This window comes from Dermacentor variabilis, chromosome 11, assembly GCF_050947875.1.
Source record: "Dermacentor variabilis isolate Ectoservices chromosome 11, ASM5094787v1, whole genome shotgun sequence".
Lineage (NCBI taxonomy): Eukaryota > Metazoa > Arthropoda > Arachnida > Ixodida > Ixodidae > Dermacentor > Dermacentor variabilis.
Genome location: NC_134578.1, coordinates 9,014,994 through 9,035,539, shown reverse-complemented (window position 1 = coordinate 9,035,539; position 20,546 = coordinate 9,014,994). Strand labels below are relative to the sequence as shown.

At 46.5% G+C, this 20,546-nt stretch overlaps 1 protein-coding gene across 1 annotated transcript in view; it reads left to right on the top strand.

The window, feature by feature from the left end:
* Positions 1-18,587, top strand: part of LOC142563527 (uncharacterized) — a 77,132-nt gene extending 58,545 nt beyond the window's left edge. Inside the window, exons 2-3 of the mRNA XM_075674073.1 lie at positions 11,780-11,940; positions 16,084-18,587. Coding sequence (XP_075530188.1) covers positions 11,780-11,940; positions 16,084-16,551 — 629 coding nt within the window. The 3' untranslated portion in view covers positions 16,552-18,587. The remainder of the gene's footprint in view (positions 1-11,779; positions 11,941-16,083) is intronic.
* The last annotated feature ends 1,959 nt before the right edge of the window (positions 18,588-20,546 follow it).

Here is a 20,546-nt window from a genome sequence, read left to right as displayed (position 1 = left end):
ACAAACCCCGCAGGTGATAATTAACTGTTTGTGCCATTCAAGTGCAACAACAATTATACCTATAGTAACATTATTTTACGCAACTGGCGAAGATTCCAAGCCTTAGCCTCGCGTGTGTGACGGAGCCACAGACTTTGCAGAAACCCTTTGAGAACTCGATAACTGCACCTCGAGTCAAACCTTTCCGAGGCTTTGCTTCGAGGAAGACATGAAAACAAGAAACTCCAAATGTTTGAAAACCAACCATAAATAACCAAAAGTGACGCGTCAGCCACCTGTGCCAACGTCTTCACAACAGTAAAGTTAATTCTCTTCATCAACTAGCCGCGACCAAGACAATTCTCCCTTGCCGAAACATTTACAAACTGGTAAAGTTAATCCGTTGAGTTATATTTTATATGCTAGTCACTCCAACTCTTCGTTGAAGGTTATCATGGAACATGACGCTGCAACTCGTAGCATTCCACGTGTCCTATAATACAAAACCAATATTCTTGGCTAAACGCTGATTGGTTAGCGAGAAATTTGTTTCACTTTCTATTGGCCGGCGGCACAAATAAATTTTAAGTACAGCACAGACCAAACTGGCAGCATCCGAGAAACTACGTAGAGCCGCAGCCCCTTAGTGCCTCGCGGATGGGCCACCAGAAGGCGCAGCCGCGGACGCGACCGTCGCGTCGCGGGGCGACATCTGTGTTTGCGGAGCGGCCCCGCTTCGTTAGCACCGCCTGCGCCCTCTGGTGCGAAAAATCTGCACGCGTCGCGCGCTCGCGCATCGATGAAGCGTTTTATTCGCGCGGTCGGGGCAGACGGCGCGATGAATGGCGGCCTGCAGGGTAGGGGAGCGGACGGGACGAGGGAAACACGGCGGGGCTGCTTTAATTGGTGCCGAGTGGAGAGCTAATGGGATGAAATCACCGGGACGCCGTCGTCCTTCCCTTGCACCCTACGTCATGCCCTCCCACGCGACCCCCGGTGGCAGGCCTGTCGCAAATCGACCCGTATGCCTCAGTGCGGCTTCGGCACACATACTGTAATGTTGAGCTGCAAGCCCATAGTGCGTAGACTAACTGCGTCGTAAAACGCGCAAATGCTGCAGTTTTGGTATGGTTCGTTACGCCAATGTTGGACCTTCGGATCGGGCCTGACACGTAGTACAGGATGCGCGACAGGATACAGAATGCGTGAAGAAATGGTGGAAGCATTTGCGGCCATTAGCAAGAAGTTTGCGTTTGTGGACGTTGCTGCGCGCGCGTTAAGTTAATCTGGGGCGAATGTTTTCTCTCTCAATGACTTTTTACGCAATCAACACGCCGTTGTAACAAAGCGAGACCGCCCAGTTGGCCTTTTTTTTTTCATCATTTATCATGACACTGCTGCACGTCATCAATTAGGAGGACATAATGCCAGCTGTGAGATGTAGCCCTTGTTATATTCAACAGTATGAAGGTTAGTCTAGTGTTCCAATTCATGTGACATATCTTTTGAGTTCGGGGTCTGCTGATGTCGCATGTGGAAAATTAACTTAGCGCGCGTTACGACATAATATTTTTTTATTTATTTTACTTAGGATAACAATACATGGTGTCCGCGGGGAGAGGCTAAAGGAGACTAAGATGTCTCCTGACGAGGCCTACCAATAGCATTCGAATAGCAATCGAATATGAATTTCAATTCGGAATGAATGAATTCACAATGGATGACATCCACAATGAATTAACCCACCCCTCTTATCTTCAATCATGAATGTCAGCATATTAATTCAAAATATCGCACTGTGATCAGCTTCATGTCTTATAACACTAAAATCAATCGTTTAGTTCTAAGTACGAATGTAAACTGCATAGCTGAATCTACCTGGAATATTCCGTGAGAAACAGAGAGAGAAACGAAAAGGGAAAGGTAGGGAGGTTAACCAAGGATGTGACCGATTAGCTACCTTACATATGGGGAGGGGATAGGGAAAGAATAGATACAAAGGGGAGAGAAACAAAATAATAACGAGTCAGTCATACAGAGTCAGTTGCAGAGGAATGTCCACTGTCACAACCGCTCACACAGTCCAATAGCCTTGAAATGCAGAAGGACTTTTGTGGCCTTTCGTATGCAAGAATGCAAAGGTCATGGTCCCAGGGTCTTTTCCTCCGAGAGCGCTCTATTATCTAAGAGGCTGAGTTTAGCTTGTAGAGTACGTCGTTGAACGTCGAAGAATGGGCAGGGACACAGAAGGTGCTCTAGAGTCTCATCGCATCCGTACAAATTGCACGTTGCACTGTTGGTCATTCCTATTAGGAATGGATAGGCATTTGTAAACGCGACGTCCAAACACACGCGGCACAGTAGAGTTGTTTCGCGATGGGAAAGTCCAGGTGGCAGGCGGAGTCGCAAGTTAGGGTCAAGAGAGTGCAAGCATGAGTTGGTGAAACCTCGCGAATTCCATCGTATAAGTGTGATGTGGCGAGCAAGTGACTGAAGGCACCCACTGATATTCTTGATGAGCCGAGCCAGCAGCTTCACCTGCGCTGTCGTTGCCGACAATTCCGCAGTGGCTCGGCAACCATTGAAATACAATGTCGTGTCCTTTCTCCAGCGCGTAGTGATGAACATGCCTTGTTTAGTACAGTAGCTGCTCGTGCAACCTACGACGTAGGGCAAACTGCAGAGTTCGTAGGGCTGCTTTCGAATAGCATAAATTAGCCCAACAATTTCGTGGCTGCTTGAGCACGTACTAGAGTGAAACTTGAAGAGTACCAAGTTCTGCTGTTGTCGTCGAGGTATTGTGAGAGTATTTAAATTGCAAAGGGACGGCGTCCTATGGAACAACCACTGCTCCGGTACAGCTGTTGGAATTGGCGGAACCGACCGTGTAAATGTGTATGCGGTCAATACTCGTGTAGGAGAAGCAGGGAAAACTCCTTCAGGGCTAGCGGCGACAAGTCTGTCTTCTTAACAGTCCCAGGAACTGAGAGGCACACGTCAGTTAGTCGGAGACACCACAATGCCGATGTTGGGTGTTTTGCAGGCTTGAAGCGAGATAGAATCGAGTCATGGTGTCTCGTCACAATACCACAAAATGTACCCTGTGGTCTTGGCCCTCTCAAACCGGCTAAATAAATTGGTGGGATGGTAGCCGTGAAATGTGTCAAATGTGCGCGCTTAGCGTCTAGACGGCGATATGAGCGGTGATCGGGTTTTCCAGCTATGAATTTAAATATAATTCTCAATACAAATGAGTGTACTGTGAGTGTATTTTTGGTGAGCAGCGCACAAGCAAGCTTTCTGTAAGAATCTTTCCTGTACTGCTAACGCGTTGTCCAAGAGATTGCCCATATATCTTGACCTCGCTTTGCAGTGCACATGTTGTATCTGCATTCGTTATTTCAATTTCATTTCACTTTGCTTCAGAAAGCTTATCTCACAAGCTAGTAGCCATTGTTAAGCACCGCGCGCCGTATTGTTGTGTTCACATACTAGCGATAGGATCATTGCGTTTATTTTATTTTTATGTAAACTTACCTTTGTCAAGAATATCAATAAAAAGAATATGGTCTATATATACTATCAAACGCATTTAATTTTCCCATGTTGTAAGTTGTTTCACAGATTGATGGCTCAGTTATAGCACTCAACACATGACTAATTTCCAGGGTTTTCATCGCATCTATGCTATAAGCTGTCGCTATATCTGTTCGGTGCCAGTACTGACCAACGATAAAAGCGTAGCGTCTTTTTTATCAGTTGGCTCCAGGCTGCTTCTGCAACAAGAGACAAAGATGGAAAAAAACTCACGCGGATATGCAACAAAAATTTGCAAATTTCCTGCTTTATAGAGCGCATTGTTTAGTGACGCCGAAAAAAACAAATGTAAAAATAAATAAAAGATGAGTCGATGATACTATAGCCTATGTATGGATACAAGAGAGACGCTGCAGTTTCGCGAAAGTGCATTCTGTGCCGAAAAGAAAGCGATCCGCGAAAAGAGGCGAGAAATGCGGGACCGGAAAGCCCGTGCCTGGCAGTCGAAATCTACGCCAAGCTCCCGAGCGACCCATAAGTTCGCGGCGGAACGGCGAGGAGGCGTTCGCGTCCTGTTTTTGTCGTCCTCGTCGTCGTTCCTGTTTTTGCGTTTGTTCTTCCCCGTACCACGTTCTCGTCCTATTTACATTTCTTTCTCTGCGTTTTGTTACCGGTACTTCGCGCATTCGCACTACTTCGATGACCTTCCCCGCTGCAGAGGCAGGAAAGGCATGCAAGACCGACGCGACTTGCCCGTGCATACCTATAGTAGAGCCTAACACTTAGCAGGTTTTCTGTAGGCAACAGCCGAGGTTTTACTGCATTCGGAGAATATGGTAGAGGCGCGTACAGATAGCCAGCCTGACGTGGTAGTGATGCGCGCATTTTCTCGTCCAAAAGCAAGCCGATCTTTACGAACCGAACAAACGCTATGAAGTTGTGAGAGCCATGCTTCGCCCCACGTTCCACCATTTTTCCTCGCCGCCGCCGAATGCACTACGCAATCTCAAAGCACGCATACTTCGGACGACGTCATTCGGCTTTTCGTTGCTTTCGAACGGCACAGCTCGAGGTATGGTGCGTGTAGCTGCCTCTGTGGCGCTCGCCATACGGAGCCTTTACTGGAAATAATAAAACATGTAATTTTATTCTTGTTTTTTAAGGGAATATGGAGGAGGGGGAGAAGAAAGAAAATGGGGAAGCCGTATTGGGGACTGGAGAGGAGCGGGAAGCGATTTATGTGCAGAAACAGGAACAGGAGAGATGAGGGTGAGGAAAAAATGCTCGGCGAGTTCTCCCCCGAGCTTCCCGCGGGACTTCCAATCATCCGTTGTTTGCTCAAGCACCTTTGGTTGTGTTTACCGCGCTCGCCAAAGGGTGCCTTTTTCTTTCTTCTGAATTCGGCGCCGCCCTCCCTTTCCACCACCACTCACTCCCTTCCCTGCGTCCCTATTTCTCTCTCTCCATCCGTCCTTATATTCTGCCATTCTGCTTCGGTGTATTAAAGCCATCAATGTTATTCTTTCTGCGCGTGCGCAGTACGGGCCAACTTTCTTCCGGCCTTGCGTCGCTTTGCCAAGGGCCTTCTTCTACCGTCTCGTATACCGCTTGGCTCTGGTGACGTCGTTCCTTGCGCCTTCTCCCGCCCTTGCAGCTTCCTTTTATTTTCCTCCCTTCTTTCTTTACTTCAGCTTGTGCGCTTGACGTGTTATTCGCGAGAGTTTACGATTTTCCAGGTCCCTCTCTGGAGTCCAATATTACAGACAGAGAGAAACCGGCGTTGCCCTATAGCTGTGTCTGCGTATGTGTTGTTCCACGGTTGTATATACGCTGTATATATGTTCGTCTGTCTGTCTGTCGTATGGTGTCCCTCATACCCTCTTTTCCCTTTTGTCCCCTTTTTCTGTCGAGGGTCTGGACGGGGCCGCAATCATTACCTAATGCGATTTCCTCGACCCGTTTCCTTTCGGCGTCGTTCGCGTCTCACTGGAACCTGGGTCTTGTACGCTTTCTTCCTTGCCTATGCTTGTCTTGTTGATGTACCACCTACTCCCCTAACCAACTCTCTCCTTCCACTAAGTTATTTCTATCTGAAACGGAAGCGTACTGAGGTGCGCTTGCGTGCAACCAAAAGGAAAGGAGGAAGGTACACGTGCAGAAAGAAATTTCCCAGCGAACAACGTTATACGGTGCTTCACACGCACACACAGAGACCCCATTGTTTGCACTTTCGCTTTGCATCCAATCGCTCGCACTGCTCGCGGAGAAGGCGCAGGTATATGACTTGGAACGGTGGCCCTGTCTGCTTCGGTTCCTCATTCTTATTCCCGGGAGGGGAAACCAAGCTCGACGCTGTTGATTCGACTTCGCGACGGGAAAGATTGGAAACACTGGTGCTCTTATTTTTGCCGTGTGTTTCTAACTTTCCTCACGGGTTTTACTTCTATTCGAGTCCGTAGGCTTTTAACAGTTTTTCAGCTCGCCCGGTGCGTGTTCAGTTCGTGCGGGAACTGTGACGGTGACGACAATGTTTAAGCGTGCATTCGGATGTCAGAGCTGAACAACCTGCCATGGAGGGTTCGGGAAAACTATTGAAGTGACGCATTTTGTGGCGCCGCCGGTAGTTCACTGGAACACCGCGATGACGAGGCGATATTTGCGTTTTCAATTTAGTCCATGGAAATCAGTCTCCGAAGAAATTATTCTGCGCCAATAGTTTCGTGACTCTCGCGTCACAGGGTGGCACGGGAAGCTTTACTCAGTTTGCTGCAGTTTGTTCTAAAGGCACCTCGGCTGGATGCCTTTTAAATCTTTTAGCAATTGCGAGAAACACTCGAGAGAGATCGATCAGGCTGAATCACGTCTCTGAACTCTGCAGAAAATTTGAATTTATCAGACCTCGACATATCCAACATTAATCACAGACAACATCTGCTCCGGTAACACTATTTGTCAAGCCTTTGGAACAGGACTCTGTGAATTATCGACGCGTTGAGGCTAAATTTCAAAGCCTTTGTCAGGTGACCGACGTTCAACTTGCAATGGCCTTTACTTTTCTAAATTATCAAAATTTCTCAAAGCGCTGTTATTAAAAGATCCTGCTAAAGACTATTAGCCCTCAAAGAAAAAAATGGAGGACGCTTACGTTCCGCCTTCAAGCGTGGAACGCGATATCATTCAAAGATCCCTGACTGCTTCTCACGCTTCCTGGCAACTGGAGCGCATGTGACCGTAATGTTTACCGGGAAACGCTGGCCGCGAACGCTATGCACGAAGGCGGGCTTTGTGGTAGAAGCGCGGCATCTTGCGTGGACCGCGATGCGGCGGAGGCGAGCGCCAGCTGGAGGTACTGCAAGGAACCGGGCTCGTCGCTCCGTGGTTTCCAAGACACCCACGTACCGACGTGCGCAAACGACGGACGCCGCGGCCGGTCTGTGAACTGTAGAAACGCTGGTAAATGGATGTCTTTGAGTTTTCGCGCAACAGAATTATGTTTTCTCGTATAGTCAAATTACAATCCGAGAGCTATCATGTCTGTCGATTCTGTGTAAGTCATAGTTTACGATTTCCTCGCGTATTTTAGCTTGAGAAATTCAATTAGTTCAGTAAATTTCTTGCGTTACATGGAGGTGGAGATGGCAGTAAAAAAGGCGGCTTGTTTTCTACTTTTAGCAGGAGAAAGTTATTTGAACAAACAAACCTTCTTGTATATTAATTTTTGAAAATGTTTGTAGTAAATATTAGGTATTGGAAAAGCATCAACGTAAACTTGAATGTGGAGTCTTTGAACAGTAGGACCACCAAAGTAAACTTATATATGCAAACGACGGGTCTCCGCAGCGGATAACTCACTGCTCGGGAAGAAAGTAACAGAACTCTTGTACGTGGATTTCAGCACTCTGACGATGACGTATCAGAAGATTTGGCAAATTCTCAGTGTATGTCAGTTCTTATCGCCGGCTTTGACATGAAATGGTGACTGCAAAAGAATAAGACATGCACCTGCTCGAAAAATTGCGTGTGTATTTCCTTCTTCCTCCGTTGTCGTTTGCGTGGTTACATGATGTATTCCAATATCGACCACCAACTATCCCGCCTCTCCCTGTTAAGCGTGCAGGTAAACAGCAGCCATTTGAAGCGCATGGGCAGTAAAGCGTCAATAGAAAGTTGGACGTGTTTCAGTTCACTCGTAGTGTCTTCTGCATTACGAGATGAGTTGACAGCTAGAAATTATTAGCCCGCGCTTTGAGTTTTGCAACCTTTGTTCTCGTTTATCGCGCTGTAGTTGCGTCATTACCACCGTGGTCATTACTAAGCGCGGCATTAAGAGCGGACTGTCGACTCGGAAAAAATAACCATAAATATGTAAAGCTAGGTATTTTTCAGGCGATTTTCAGGTATTCCAATAAGCCCTGTTTTGGAAAATGTTTTCAACCTAATATTTTTGTCAGAGAAGTTTGCTCGAGGACTGCAGGTAGCAATGTATCTGTTATCCTTGAAAACGGGGACAGAAATGACATGACTAACTACAGGCCAATATCTATTATACTTTTTTGTTCAAGGGTCTCGAAAAAAAATGGCTCATTCAAAAGTGAATGTTTTTATAGCAAGGCATAAAATCATGACAAATTCACAATTAGGCTTCACAAGAATCGTTTCAGAGAAAGAACTCGAGCAAGAGGAATTAATCATGGATGGTTTCGAAAATAACCTTTACGTTCTCGGAGTATTCGTTCACTATTCGACACCCTCATTGGCAAACATGAAAATTACGGTTCCAAAGCAAACTTTTTTTCACTTTTTAAATCGCTATTGAGAGTACCGTCTAAGCAGTCAGTTGTAGTAATGAACCTTAAATCAGGCTTAAGATATGAAGCTTTAGCTCGGGGGATTCTGCCTAAATACATGAAAAGGAGAAATCGTTTTCCTCGGCAACCACTGCGCGAAATTTGATGAGGTTTGTTTTATTTCAAAGAAAAGGCTAAAATCTAGAGTCTGTTGGTAGTGAATTTTCGATCGAGGCTTTCAATTTCGCAATGAGAATTCTTCAAAATCGCACATTTTCAGAAAACGAGAGTATCATTTCCACAACTCTGTAACTTAGCGATGAAAAATGGTAACACGGTTCTGTGAATTGCATCTAATGGTCCATGTTTTTTAATAGTCCATATAATGGTTGATGTATGATACATGGCTCTCATATATATATACATACATACATATATATATATATATATATATATATATATATATATATATATATATATATATATATATATATATATATATATATATATATATATATATATCCCTCAGCAACTCCACGAAACCGCCATCAATGCGGTCTGGCTTGAGAATATACCATAACAATTCCCTGTCAACGTTATCGTAGGCTCCTTTAATATCCAGAAATGCTATCCACAAATGTCTCTTCTGAGCTACTGAAATCTCTATGCACTGAGTTACTACAAACATATTTTCCTCTAAGCGTGTGCCTGGTCTGAACCGATTCTGTAATTGGCCCAGTACATTTTTTTTTCCACCCACTTCGACAGTTCTAATGTATGGCTTGCGTTGCCATTCTACATGTCACGGATGTTACCGTAACTGGCCCGTACGAGTTCGTCTTATCCATATCATCTCTCCATTTGTAGATGAGGTTCGTCTTGCTTTCACGCCATCCAACCGGAATTTTCTTCGTTCTAATCACTGGCTCTGTGGCATTAGTCAGTTGTTCCTTGCTCTTTGGACCGAGGTTTTTGATTAACTGTATTGAGATTTCATCGGGTCCAGCGGACGAGTTATTAAGGACATTTTCTTCTGTATTTTTTCCCGCATAAGTTTCTTATACGCATTTATTTCTCGGGCTTCTATGTTGATGCTGTTCCGTCCACGCTTCGCTGCGCGTCAATGGCGTTTGCTCGCGCGAGCATGCACGTGAGGCTGGCGCGGCGGGCTGCGAATAAAAAGACTCGAAAAGCAAAACAACGAAAAGCAAATTGACCTAAAACAACGCATTTGCAACTATATACCGCAGTTTGCTTGTTTGTAAAGAATAAAACTTTTTTTCGTTCAATGCAGATTCGCACAGTTGCGGTAAGAAAACGTCGAACCATTTCCATGTGTGAACGCAGCCACTGCAAAAAAAAAAAAAAAAGTCTCTCTAGCCTCCACGACGTTACACCTGATGTCTGAAACGGAGTATAGCTCGTAGAGGCGTTTGAGCTCTTGCGTCACTTGCCGATTTCTCGCATTCTTCCCTCGTGGCAGATCGCGCGTTGTGGCGCTGTGTTAGACTGAACTACCTTCGGGATCAGCCCACATTCCTCAGCACTTTCCTTGTAGAAGCTAGAGTTACGCAGAAGCTGCGTAACATTGTGATGCCTTCACAACTGGCCCAGGACAAAAAGGTTTTAACGTTCCATCACCGGCGTGAAAAGGCCATTGTCGTTTTAACATAGACCACATGGCATAGGCATAGGTACGTACGATTGCATAACATGCAGTCACTGGTTTCTTTGGCGTGGGCGCTCGTCCGGCACCCATGTAGAACCGAATAATCGGCATGTCGCAAACACGTCGTCGAGCAGTGAGAGTAGAAATCATGCCGTCGTCCCCACCATCGTCTTGCTGCTGTCGTCAAGCGCTCGCTTGCGTCAGATACATCTAACGCTTGCGTCAGATACATCAGAGCTCGCCTCATGCTAAACACGTTGCTCCACCTGGTAACAACAAGCGATGCTGGGTAGCCAGGTGTACCTGCGAAATGTTTCGCATCACATTGATTTCCACAATGCGCGGAATCTGTGTCGCGGGATCAAATTCCGGCCACGGCGGCCGCGTTTACATGGGGGCGCGCAATGCAAGAACGCGCGTATGCCGTGCATTTGGTGCGCGTAAAAGAACCCCATGGGGTCAAAATAATTCGTAGTCCCCCACTGCGGCGTCCCTCATAATGAAACCGCCGTTATGTCACGTAACATTCCAGAACTTTTTTTTAATCTGCGTTATTTTTCACAACCTGGCTACCTTTCAGTTAATAGTTGGTGTTTATGTTGTCCTTTCCGTGCCTTCTGGAGTCCATGTTCTCACGCCTGCCTCTTTCAGTAGCACGAATTCTTGATCGCGAAGGCGTATCTCTCGGCACCAAGCAAGTTCTTTTTTGTAAGATTCCTTGCGCGGCCGTTACAGCTGTACCTCTCTTGTATACCAGAGCGTGAAGAAAGCTGACGCAACGCGTCTTAGTCGTCATCTGCATCCGCAGTCCGAACGTACTTGTTTGCACGTACAGGACGATTCGCAGCGTCGCCGCACGCTTCAGAACATCAGCCAGGCTGTCCACGTCCTCGTCGCCGCATTCGCACGGCCGCTTCGGCGGAGCGCGCCATCGCAGCGTCCACCGCCTTTCCACTCGCCGGCGCCGAGAGTGGGCGGTGATGAAATTTTCACCAGCGACGGAAACGACGGCAAACGGAAGACTGCGACGCCGCGTTAAATTTTCCTGACGCTTCGGGTTCTGCGATTCGCTCTGGACACGGGACCATTTGCTGCTGACCGCGGCGATACGTGACAATAATACGGCGGCGGCGAGCGTCGCTCGAGGAACTCGGAGCGTGTCGAAGCACGGTGCACGCAGACCAAGCAGAAATGCTTGCTGCGGGGCGGCGACTGGAGAACGTAGTTACTTCGAACGAAAGCGCGAGTCTTTCCGTCGCAAGCAAGCATCCCGGGGGCTTTATTTAGTTCGTTCCAGCTTCAGAGATGGGATGGAATGCGAAATAAGCGCGCAGTCACTGTACAGGCACGGCCGCTGGATAGCACTGGCTATTCGGAAGTTGACCCACGGAGAGCCCTGTTCCGTCGTTGCTCTCCGAATTGAGTTGGCCACGATGTAAGACTTCGCCCTATAGGGCTGCACGTACAAGTTTCGCTAGAATAGCAGCTTGGGCTTGTTGGTTCTCCATCCCGGTGTTAACAGTGCAAAACGTAGACGGGACACAAGACGAGAAGACACGAGACGTCTTCTCGTCTCGTGTCCCGTCTACGTTTCGCGCTGTTAACACCAGGACTTACAAGTTTGTAGGTGTTGAGCCTAGTATATAGACTAATGCACTTGAGCAGCGCTTACAGTATGGTTCAGTTCAGCTTGCTGATTCATCAATTGGTGCATACTGTGGCGTTATACAGAAAAAAAGAGGTGTACGCACTCTTGCGAACAAGCTCTAATCTGAAGCTCTCTAATATGCACTCCTTTTACGTGCAGGCCAGCCGCAGGCGGCACTGTTGGGCAAGACGCGGCGTCCGCGGACGGCGTTCACTAGCCAGCAGCTGCTGGAGCTGGAGAACCAGTTTCGCATGAACAAGTACCTTTCCAGGCCCAAGAGGTTCGAGGTGGCCACAAACCTCATGCTCACTGAGACACAGGTAAGCATAACAAAATAGGGCTTCAACTGGGCCAGTCGGTACTATCGTCGATTGGACGGTATCCATTTGGCTATAGTTAGACATAATTTAGACAGACATCAGACCTTAGACATAAGAATAAGAATGGGCTGGGGTGCGCTTAGCAGGCATTTTCAGATCATGAACAGCAGTTTGCCATAATCTCTCAAGAGAAAAGTGTATAACAGCTCTGTCTTACCAGTACTCACCTACGGGGCAGAAACCTGGAGGCTTACGAAAGGGGTTCTACTTAAATTGAGGACGACGCAACGAGCTATGGAAAGAAGATAGATGGGTGTAACGTTAAGGGGTAAGAAGAGAGCAGATTGCGTGAGGGAACAAACGCGAGTTAATTACATCTTAGTTGAAATCAAGAAAAAGAAATGAGCATGGGCATGTAATGAGGAGGGAAGATAACCGGTGGTCATTAAGGGTTACGGAGTGGATTCCAAGAGAATGGATGCGTAGCAGGGGGCGGCAGAAAGTTAGGTGGACGGATGAGATTAAGAAGTTTGCAGGGACAACATGGCCACAATTAGCACATGACCGGGGTAGTTGGAGAAGTATGGGAGAGACCTTTGCCCTGCAGTAGGCGTAGCCAGGCTGATTTGCAGAGACAACATGGCCACAATTAGCACATGACCGGGGTAGTTGGAGAAGTATGGGAGAGGCCTTTCCCCTGCAGTGGGCGTAGCCAGGCTGATGGTGATGATGGTGAGACATAATTCGGCTCACTCCACTGGCTTCTATACGCGAGAGACAAAGATGAAAAATTGTGCAAATGTCAGCTGTTTATTTTTGCAAGCGCACGTCCGTCGTACTGTATAAGAAAAGAAATGGTCACAATGTAAAAGAAGAAGGTGCGCAACAAAACTAAGAGGAAGTCATGGCACTCAGCTTTCAGAATCACAAGTACCACTTTAGGTGTAGAAGAGGAATGCAAATTAGCACACGTGCGCTGAGAAGTGTAGAGAAGACCAGATGAGGCGAGACACTTGTCTTTTCTGTATTTGTCTGGGTACGTGTGTTTGTTTGGGGCCCTCTTCTAATGGAAATGATTTACCAACTAGCCCAACAAGAACAACTCTTGTGGCTTTAGGGCTATGGTATACTCCAAGTCATAGTACAGAGCATCCAAGCCATAATACTGTAATAATGTAGTTTTCGCCAATTGCTTTAGCTCGGGGCTAACTCCAATGCCGCCTATTCAAATACATATAAAACGCAGAAACATTGTTATGCGGAAACCGCTGGATCAATTTTAATTCAGTTTGTTGCCTTGAGAGATAAAGTTAGATTCTAGGTACTGAACAAATAAGAATTGTGAATTAGGCCGGACTTCATTACGAAAATTCCACAAAAGTGGTAAGTTTAAAAAAAAAATGGAAGCACGAAGTTAATCCGTGACTCTACACCAAAAACAGATACCGCAGTTATGTAACTGCATCGGTTAGAGCATTTAAAGAAGACAAAGTGTATAAATGAATACACTGTTTTCGTGAAATTATTATATGTTTATGAGGGTTTTGCAAAAGTCCTATGAGCAAACTAGGGATATATTTCAGGGTAGTGTATAATATATCAGTTTTGTCCGCTTTAGATGTATATTTATTAGGTGTATTTGAAGTAGTAACATAGCGTGATAAAAATGCGGAAACAAGAAAGGCGGACAAGGACAAGCGCTACTCACAACTGTTTCATGAAAGGTAGGATAGTACATATATATCCTCTTGTCACGCATGCGCATACCAAGCAGAAGAGAAACAGGTACATGCACATCAAAGGCGGTTGCGCAAGAAGTTAAATTCGGCATCTAGTAATGTGATAGAAGGCTCACTTACACACCTATATCTATTCTTCTTGATAAAGAAGGCATCAAGAGCGAGCCTGGAAGAGGCGTTGCCGCTCCTACCCAGAATAGTAGTCGCAGAAAATCGAGCGTCACAATCACACACGCTAACACGAGCCACCAAATGTGCGCCCTTATCCTCCTTTTTCTTTAGTTTTTGCGCATGTTCCCTTAAACGGTCATTCACACAACGCTCGGTTTGTCCAATGTAGAGCTGCCCACAAGGGTGCAAGGGAATTGCATACACAACGCCTCTGGAGCACTCAACAAAGGGCTTCTCATGTCTTGTGCGGCAGCCCCGCCTACTCTCACAGCAAAATCGTGAACACAACTTCGAAAGCTTGTTGGGCGCAGAAAAAACCAGAGGAGTACCATGACAGTTGGCAACCTTTTTAAGGTTGCGTGACACCTTGTGTAGGTAGGGAATAACCTCTGGTCTCATCTTCGGTCGTTTGACCTCTGCTCACGCCCTTCGTACTCCAAGCTTTACTTTTTGCAGAAGAGTCTCTACTATAGCGTTGAGGACCGCCAAAGAAACACCAGCTGCCAAAAGGCGTTCCACTTGGTTCGTAAAACTAGACCGCATTTGGTGTGAGCACGATTTCCGCAAAGCCGATCCCAAGCAAAGCCTACCAACTGCTCGCTTCACGACCTGAGAGTGTGCAGAATCGTACGGCAGCAATTGCTTCATGGCTCGCGATTGATAGATCCAGCAGACGTGGCCAGCTTCAAAAGACAGTTTTAAATCTAGCAACTGCAAGCCTGTGTCGTCAGGAAGTTCATGGGCAAGAACGAGCCCTTGGCCTTGGTTGTTAAAAGCTTCTAAAATAAAAGCAGGGGATGTAAATTCACCCTTATTGTTTAAAAGCACTAAAAAATCAACATACCTAAACACTTTTCAAACCTGTCCCCATTAAAAACCTCCTGACGACACAGTCCTGCAGCTCCTAGATTTAAAACTGCGTGTGTGCGTGCGTGTGTGCGCGCGTGCGTGTGTGCGCGCGTGCGCGCGTGTGTGCGTGTGTTAAAGAATATTCAAGAATTTTTCCCAAACGTCGAGGACCTAAATCAGAACGTGCTTCTTACAGTCGCTTGTATCTAAGTTACACATTTAAGTGTAACAGACTTAAGAGAAAGCTTAAGCTCAAATGTTCCTATCTAAATACATGTAAAAGAAGAATTTGTTTTTCTCGGCAACCCCGCCACCAAATTTGACGAGGTTTGTTGCATTTAAAAGAAAAACTTAAAATCTAGTGACTGTTTGTTTCGAATTTCTATTTAGATCGTCAATTTTTAATAAAAATTGGCAAAAATCGAAAACATTCAGAAAACGAGACTATGTAGTTTAAACTTTGTAACTCAGCAAGGAAAAATGATATCTCAGTTCTGTAAATTGCATCTGATAGTACATATAAAGCAAACAAAACTGATATGTCAAACATGATTCTCAAAAGTGTAATGATACGGAACTACAGCTTCTGCAGAACCCTTGTACGCAACGTAACAAATTCATGTAAAATGTAAATTAACATATTGAATTTGTCCACTTTTAATGGTCTAATTGATGCCGTTTATAGAACCACGACGTCTATTCTTTATGCAGAGCTATTAATGTGTATTGTTCGTGCTTCTACGCCTTTTTCGAACTTTCAAATTCTCGAAAATTATTTTAACAGAATTCACGTCCTAAATCGAAATGCCGCTTCCAACAGTCAGCAGAATTTATTTGTCTCTCTAAAATGCAACAAATTTCATTAAAATCGGTCCAGGGGTTATTTCATAAAATCTTTTTTTTTGCGTTTTACTTGTATTTGAACAGGCCGCATCGGAGTTGGGCGCGAGCTAAAGCTTCCCCTTAATCAAAATCGCTATAAGGTCTCCGTATGTCGGCAAGGCCCGACTGTCCGACGGGCGCCGTTCGTTCTCGCGCGGAAGTCGATTTCTATTTTGCAGCTTTGTCCGTACGGCGGCGCGCCCATGTAGCACTATAACATGCGGAGCTTTCAAATGGACGCTTAAGCCCTGAGCATGTGTGTAAAAAGGCTTTCTAGCGATAATACATCTCGCAGTGAAGAGAAAATCGGAGATAAAGCTTTAAACGCGCAAATGAAAGAGCTAAGCTGGCACTTCACTTACAGTTACATAGTTGGCTGCTCGTAATGCACGGCGAGATACACGGGTCGGCGTTACTCTCTATTTTTCCTCGGCGGACCAAATTTCGCTTTTGGACGTCCGAGTCGGTCAGTGCTCATTTGGAGCCGTTTCCTCCATTTCAGGTGAAAATCTGGTTCCAGAACCGGCGCATGAAATGGAAGCGCAGCAAGAAGGCGCAGCAGGAGGCCAAGGCGCGAGCTGCCGACAAAGGAGGCGACCAGTGTCGGCAGAGCCCGGCACCGTCCACGGGCAGTGCAACTTCCCAGCCGCCCCCGTCGCAACCGGCGCCGCAGCAGCAGCAAGCGCCGCACCGACACCCGCAGCCGCCACAGCACCGACTACCCCTGAGCAGCGGCGTCGAGTACCCGGACTCGCCGGTGGCGCGAGACCTCCACCTGAGACTCCAGCAGCCGCACCAGCATCACCATCAGCAGGACAGTGAGAGTGTGTCGTCGCGCGGGGCCAACAGCGACGCCGAGCCGGACGTGGCTTTGTCACCGGGACTGGCGGACTCCAATATGGCGCTGTCGCTGTGTTCCCAGCCCACGGGGCGTAGCACAGACCTCATCTACCGACCTTACGTGGTGTGACGCTAGGCCTCCCGCGGCGAGGAACGTGGAGCGCATCGCCGTTAAGCACGACACGCAAAGGCCCTCGGGCTACGAACGATGGCATCGCGATTTCACAGGGCGCCGCCATGTTTGAAAACACAGGTGGCGCCACCTATCACAAGTGGGACGAGGCTTTGGTTATGGGCTACGACGCCACGAGATACATTGTAGTGCACATGTAACTCTAAATTGCTGAGTCTATTAAGTCAATGAATGTTCGCCCAGGTGCATTGTCCACGACGACTGCCTGCGAAGTGTCACGAAACGCCGTAAGGCGTTGCTGACCGAAAAAGTTTCAGCGCTTGAGAAAGGTGGAGTCACTCCAGCCGTTTAACGTGGTTGCAATATTTGTCTGGTCAATACAGTGTACGAAACGCCGCTCAGTCGGTAAGACGTTCTCACCGTCATGCCCGCGCACAATTCTACGCTATTTTACTAGTCGTGCGCCCTGCTTCGGCTGCTCCGGCCAGCCGAGGTTAGCGCCATATTTGTGTTCTTCCACCATGCTGAGTGCTGCCTCAATTCTAGTCGTCCCTACTTTCCCGGTCTCGTCAAACACGGCAGTGACATACAGTTTTCTAGATTGCACGGTTCTCGGTCTGCAAAAGTGCACGAGTCCGCATTGAAGTGAGGCGTCCATGTCCGGAACTACTTTTCAACCAGTATAGAGATATAAGGGAATCTTTCCAAATTCCTTCGCCTTACATTGAAGAATAGATACCACGTGAAGGTTAGGTAAGTAAGAAAGACAGCTGTACAAATTGCTCTTCCGACTCTACCATTGGCTCGTTCGCGCTCAGATATTGCATAGAAATGTGAACTCGCCACGCGGTTTGTTTGTTACCTTGCTGGGGTGCATTATTTTCGTGCTTAATCAGAAATACATCAGAAGTATTTGTCTTCTGTGGAGATGCCAGACAAAGGAGAGATAGATATATAAATGTTTAGAGCAGCTAGACGTTGGCGCCATCTGTTAGTTCACTCTTATCGCAAAACACAGTGCGATGTGTTTTTCATCTGAAATATGGCGCTAAGTTCTCTACGGTGATGTGAATGCTTTTTTCTGGTCCAATATGTCACAAAGACTACGCGTATTTCAAAATTACCTTGCAGCTAGCGAGAGATTACTGCACATAAATCTAGTACAGTCGACTCCCGTTAATTTGGCCTTTGCGGGACGGCCGCATTTGGTTTAATAATCCGAAAGGTCCAATTATCAAACGATTCCAAAACAGACGAATTTATATCTTATTTATTGTTTCAATTGGTCTGTCACTCCGCGGACTAGTTGAATGCAGTATTACAGTAACAATCCCTGTCGTCGTCGGTCAGGAGCCCACAGACGTCGGCACTGTTGACGGTCCTGACAAAATCCCCAAAAGAGGCACCGTGCAGGGCGACCCGCAAGTCATCAGCATCGCTGCAGGACTGGTTGCTGCCATCGCCGTCCTCTCCTAGGGAAGCAGTAGCGCCGTCAGCGGAAATTCTTGCGTCTTTTAATGGCAGCTACCGCGCACGATGCGGCGTCGGGAGAAGGAATCGCATTAACCGGAGAGGCGCACTTTCGCGTTCGACCTAAAGTTTTCCTTCCAAAGCAATGGATGCTTTTATTTTTCGGCACTTTTCAGTGCGTTCGAATTAGGTGGCAATTCGAACTACTCCCGGTCCCGTTAACGGGAGTCGACTGTATTGAAATGCACCCTAAAATGCAACCTCTGCGCAAAATTTGGGAGCGAACGAGCACGCAGTTTAGCCGGATGAACCAGTTTTTCCTGCGTCCCTTACCCACACAAACGCCCTTACTATGGAAAGGTGCACAACTTGGCGTTTGGAATCATTTCCAGTGCGCTTACCTCCATAGCTTTTTGGGGAAGCAGTGGCGATGCAGAACTACACTCCGGTAGCTTTGTTCTGGTACACGTAAGAAGCGGCAGAACGATATTATGTGGTTAACAATGACGGGAGTGCGCAAAGATTTGCTTCGCATGAAAGTGATCATAGCGATGACGCGCGATATTGTGCGGGGGGGGGGGGGGGGGGGAATGCAAGGGTGTGCAGCCCAACCTAACCATGGTAACTGGGTGATCGCAGCTCGAGAATTCCGTCTGCTAACTTTAGAAAGAATCTCGAGGTTAACTTTCGCCCAGTATTTCGCGTGTGTGCGGTTTGTAAGTGACTGCCTCAGCAGAAACCTAAATTTTATCAGTCAGAGCAGTAGCAAAGAAGCAAGCAGGCCCTGCGAATTTCAAACAGTGCTTGCTGTGTCGTTCACGAGTCACAGTATATAGTCGTTGCGTCGCTGTACGACAGCAGTTTTCCAAGGGTCACCGACATTAAAGTCAGTGATGGCGTTTCTGGACTGACGCTTGCGCGTGCACGCAATGGCCTCGAGCGTCGCCAAAGTCGCGTCCAGTTCCTCGTATCGCGAGGCGAACGCCCATTTCAATGAGCGCGTCACGTCGATCGAACGTAGCGTAGTAGGATGTAATTTATTCAATTCTCATTTTCATCCATTTTCCTTTTATCTCATAAGTTCATTCTGCATTCTGCCGGTGCTGTTGTGAAGTTCTTGTGACGATTTGCTGTGAGGTGAGGCAGATTTCGATTGCTTTCGCACCGGGAGTTGAAATGCATGATACAAGTACCGTTAGGAGGTAATCGCTTTATTTAGATGTACACGGACTGCGTCTTAGTACGACTGAGCAATAAGTAACGTGCTTCGATTGCCCACGATTGAACGAACGTAAGCGGACAACCGATGCTTATTGGGAAAATAAGTTATAATTATTAGGAAAGCAGCTGCATTCTGCGCCGCAGGTCATTCTGTAAAATGAAGATAGTGCAAGGTTTGCGTGACTGCTGTCATTTCTGCATAGAGTACAAATTTAGTTTCTGAACTGTCCTCGCATGAAACAATTTATGTGCAATTTTATGCGGTGACTTATATGACATCCGTTGAAGTCTCACAGGGACAATGTCTTCGCGTATTGACAAAGGTTACAGAAGCAGGTAAAAGCAGTTTGTGTGAACACGGAGCGTTCAAATTTAAAGATGATTAATTGCACTGAAGTATACATTATATTCTGGTGCTTCTGTCGCGTAGACTGTAAGAAAAGTCGCATTTTGGCAAAAAACAAGCAGATTGAGTGATATTTATTTACAGGAAGGCAGAGATGGTCGGCCTAAGAAGAAGCAAAGACATCTTTTATTTGATACCGATATCAAATGAAAGATGCTCCATTCTCTTTGTTTGTTTGTTTTGTTTGTTTGTTTTGCCAAAATTTGACTTTTCTTTTCTAATCTACGCCACAGAAGCACGTGAAAATAAAGTACAGTTCAGTGAAATTTTACGTTCGTGTTCTAACCATTGTATACCTTATTCGGTGGCTTGAAACATATTGAATGGTGATCTTCTGAACAAACAGTGCGCCGTGGATGACGCAAATAATGTACTGAGCGATAAAAAGTTTGTCTCCGCTGTCACCTCCGGTGCAATATTCGTCATGCAGTGCTGATGATGTCATGACGCGAACTGCCAACTTCGGTTTCGAAAGCCCTTTCATATGCGAATGTTGCGAGTGATGTCGTTGATTCGGTTTCAACGCGCACTTGAAGAAAAAAAAAAGATCGAACACTGTGCGGAATACCCGATCTCTAATGTCGCCCTTTACAGGCTTTGCTTTCAGTGAATGTGCTCGGAGTCTTTCTTTCTGAGAAACAAAGAAAGAAAAACCCTCTCGGTTTCATCTAGTATCTCACACTGTACATAACCTGTTCATTAAAAATTCTTCTATAGGGATGTTTGCGTATTTGTTTCTTTTATATTTTTACAGCATTGGCTATTGTAGAGAGATTCTAATTGAGAAGGTACAGACCGCAAGGTAAGTGTGCCAGCACGTGCCAACAGCTCTACGCAGACTACACCTGTCGTGGGTATTCTATCCAGCGGTGGACGCTCCGCCTACTTATCGTAC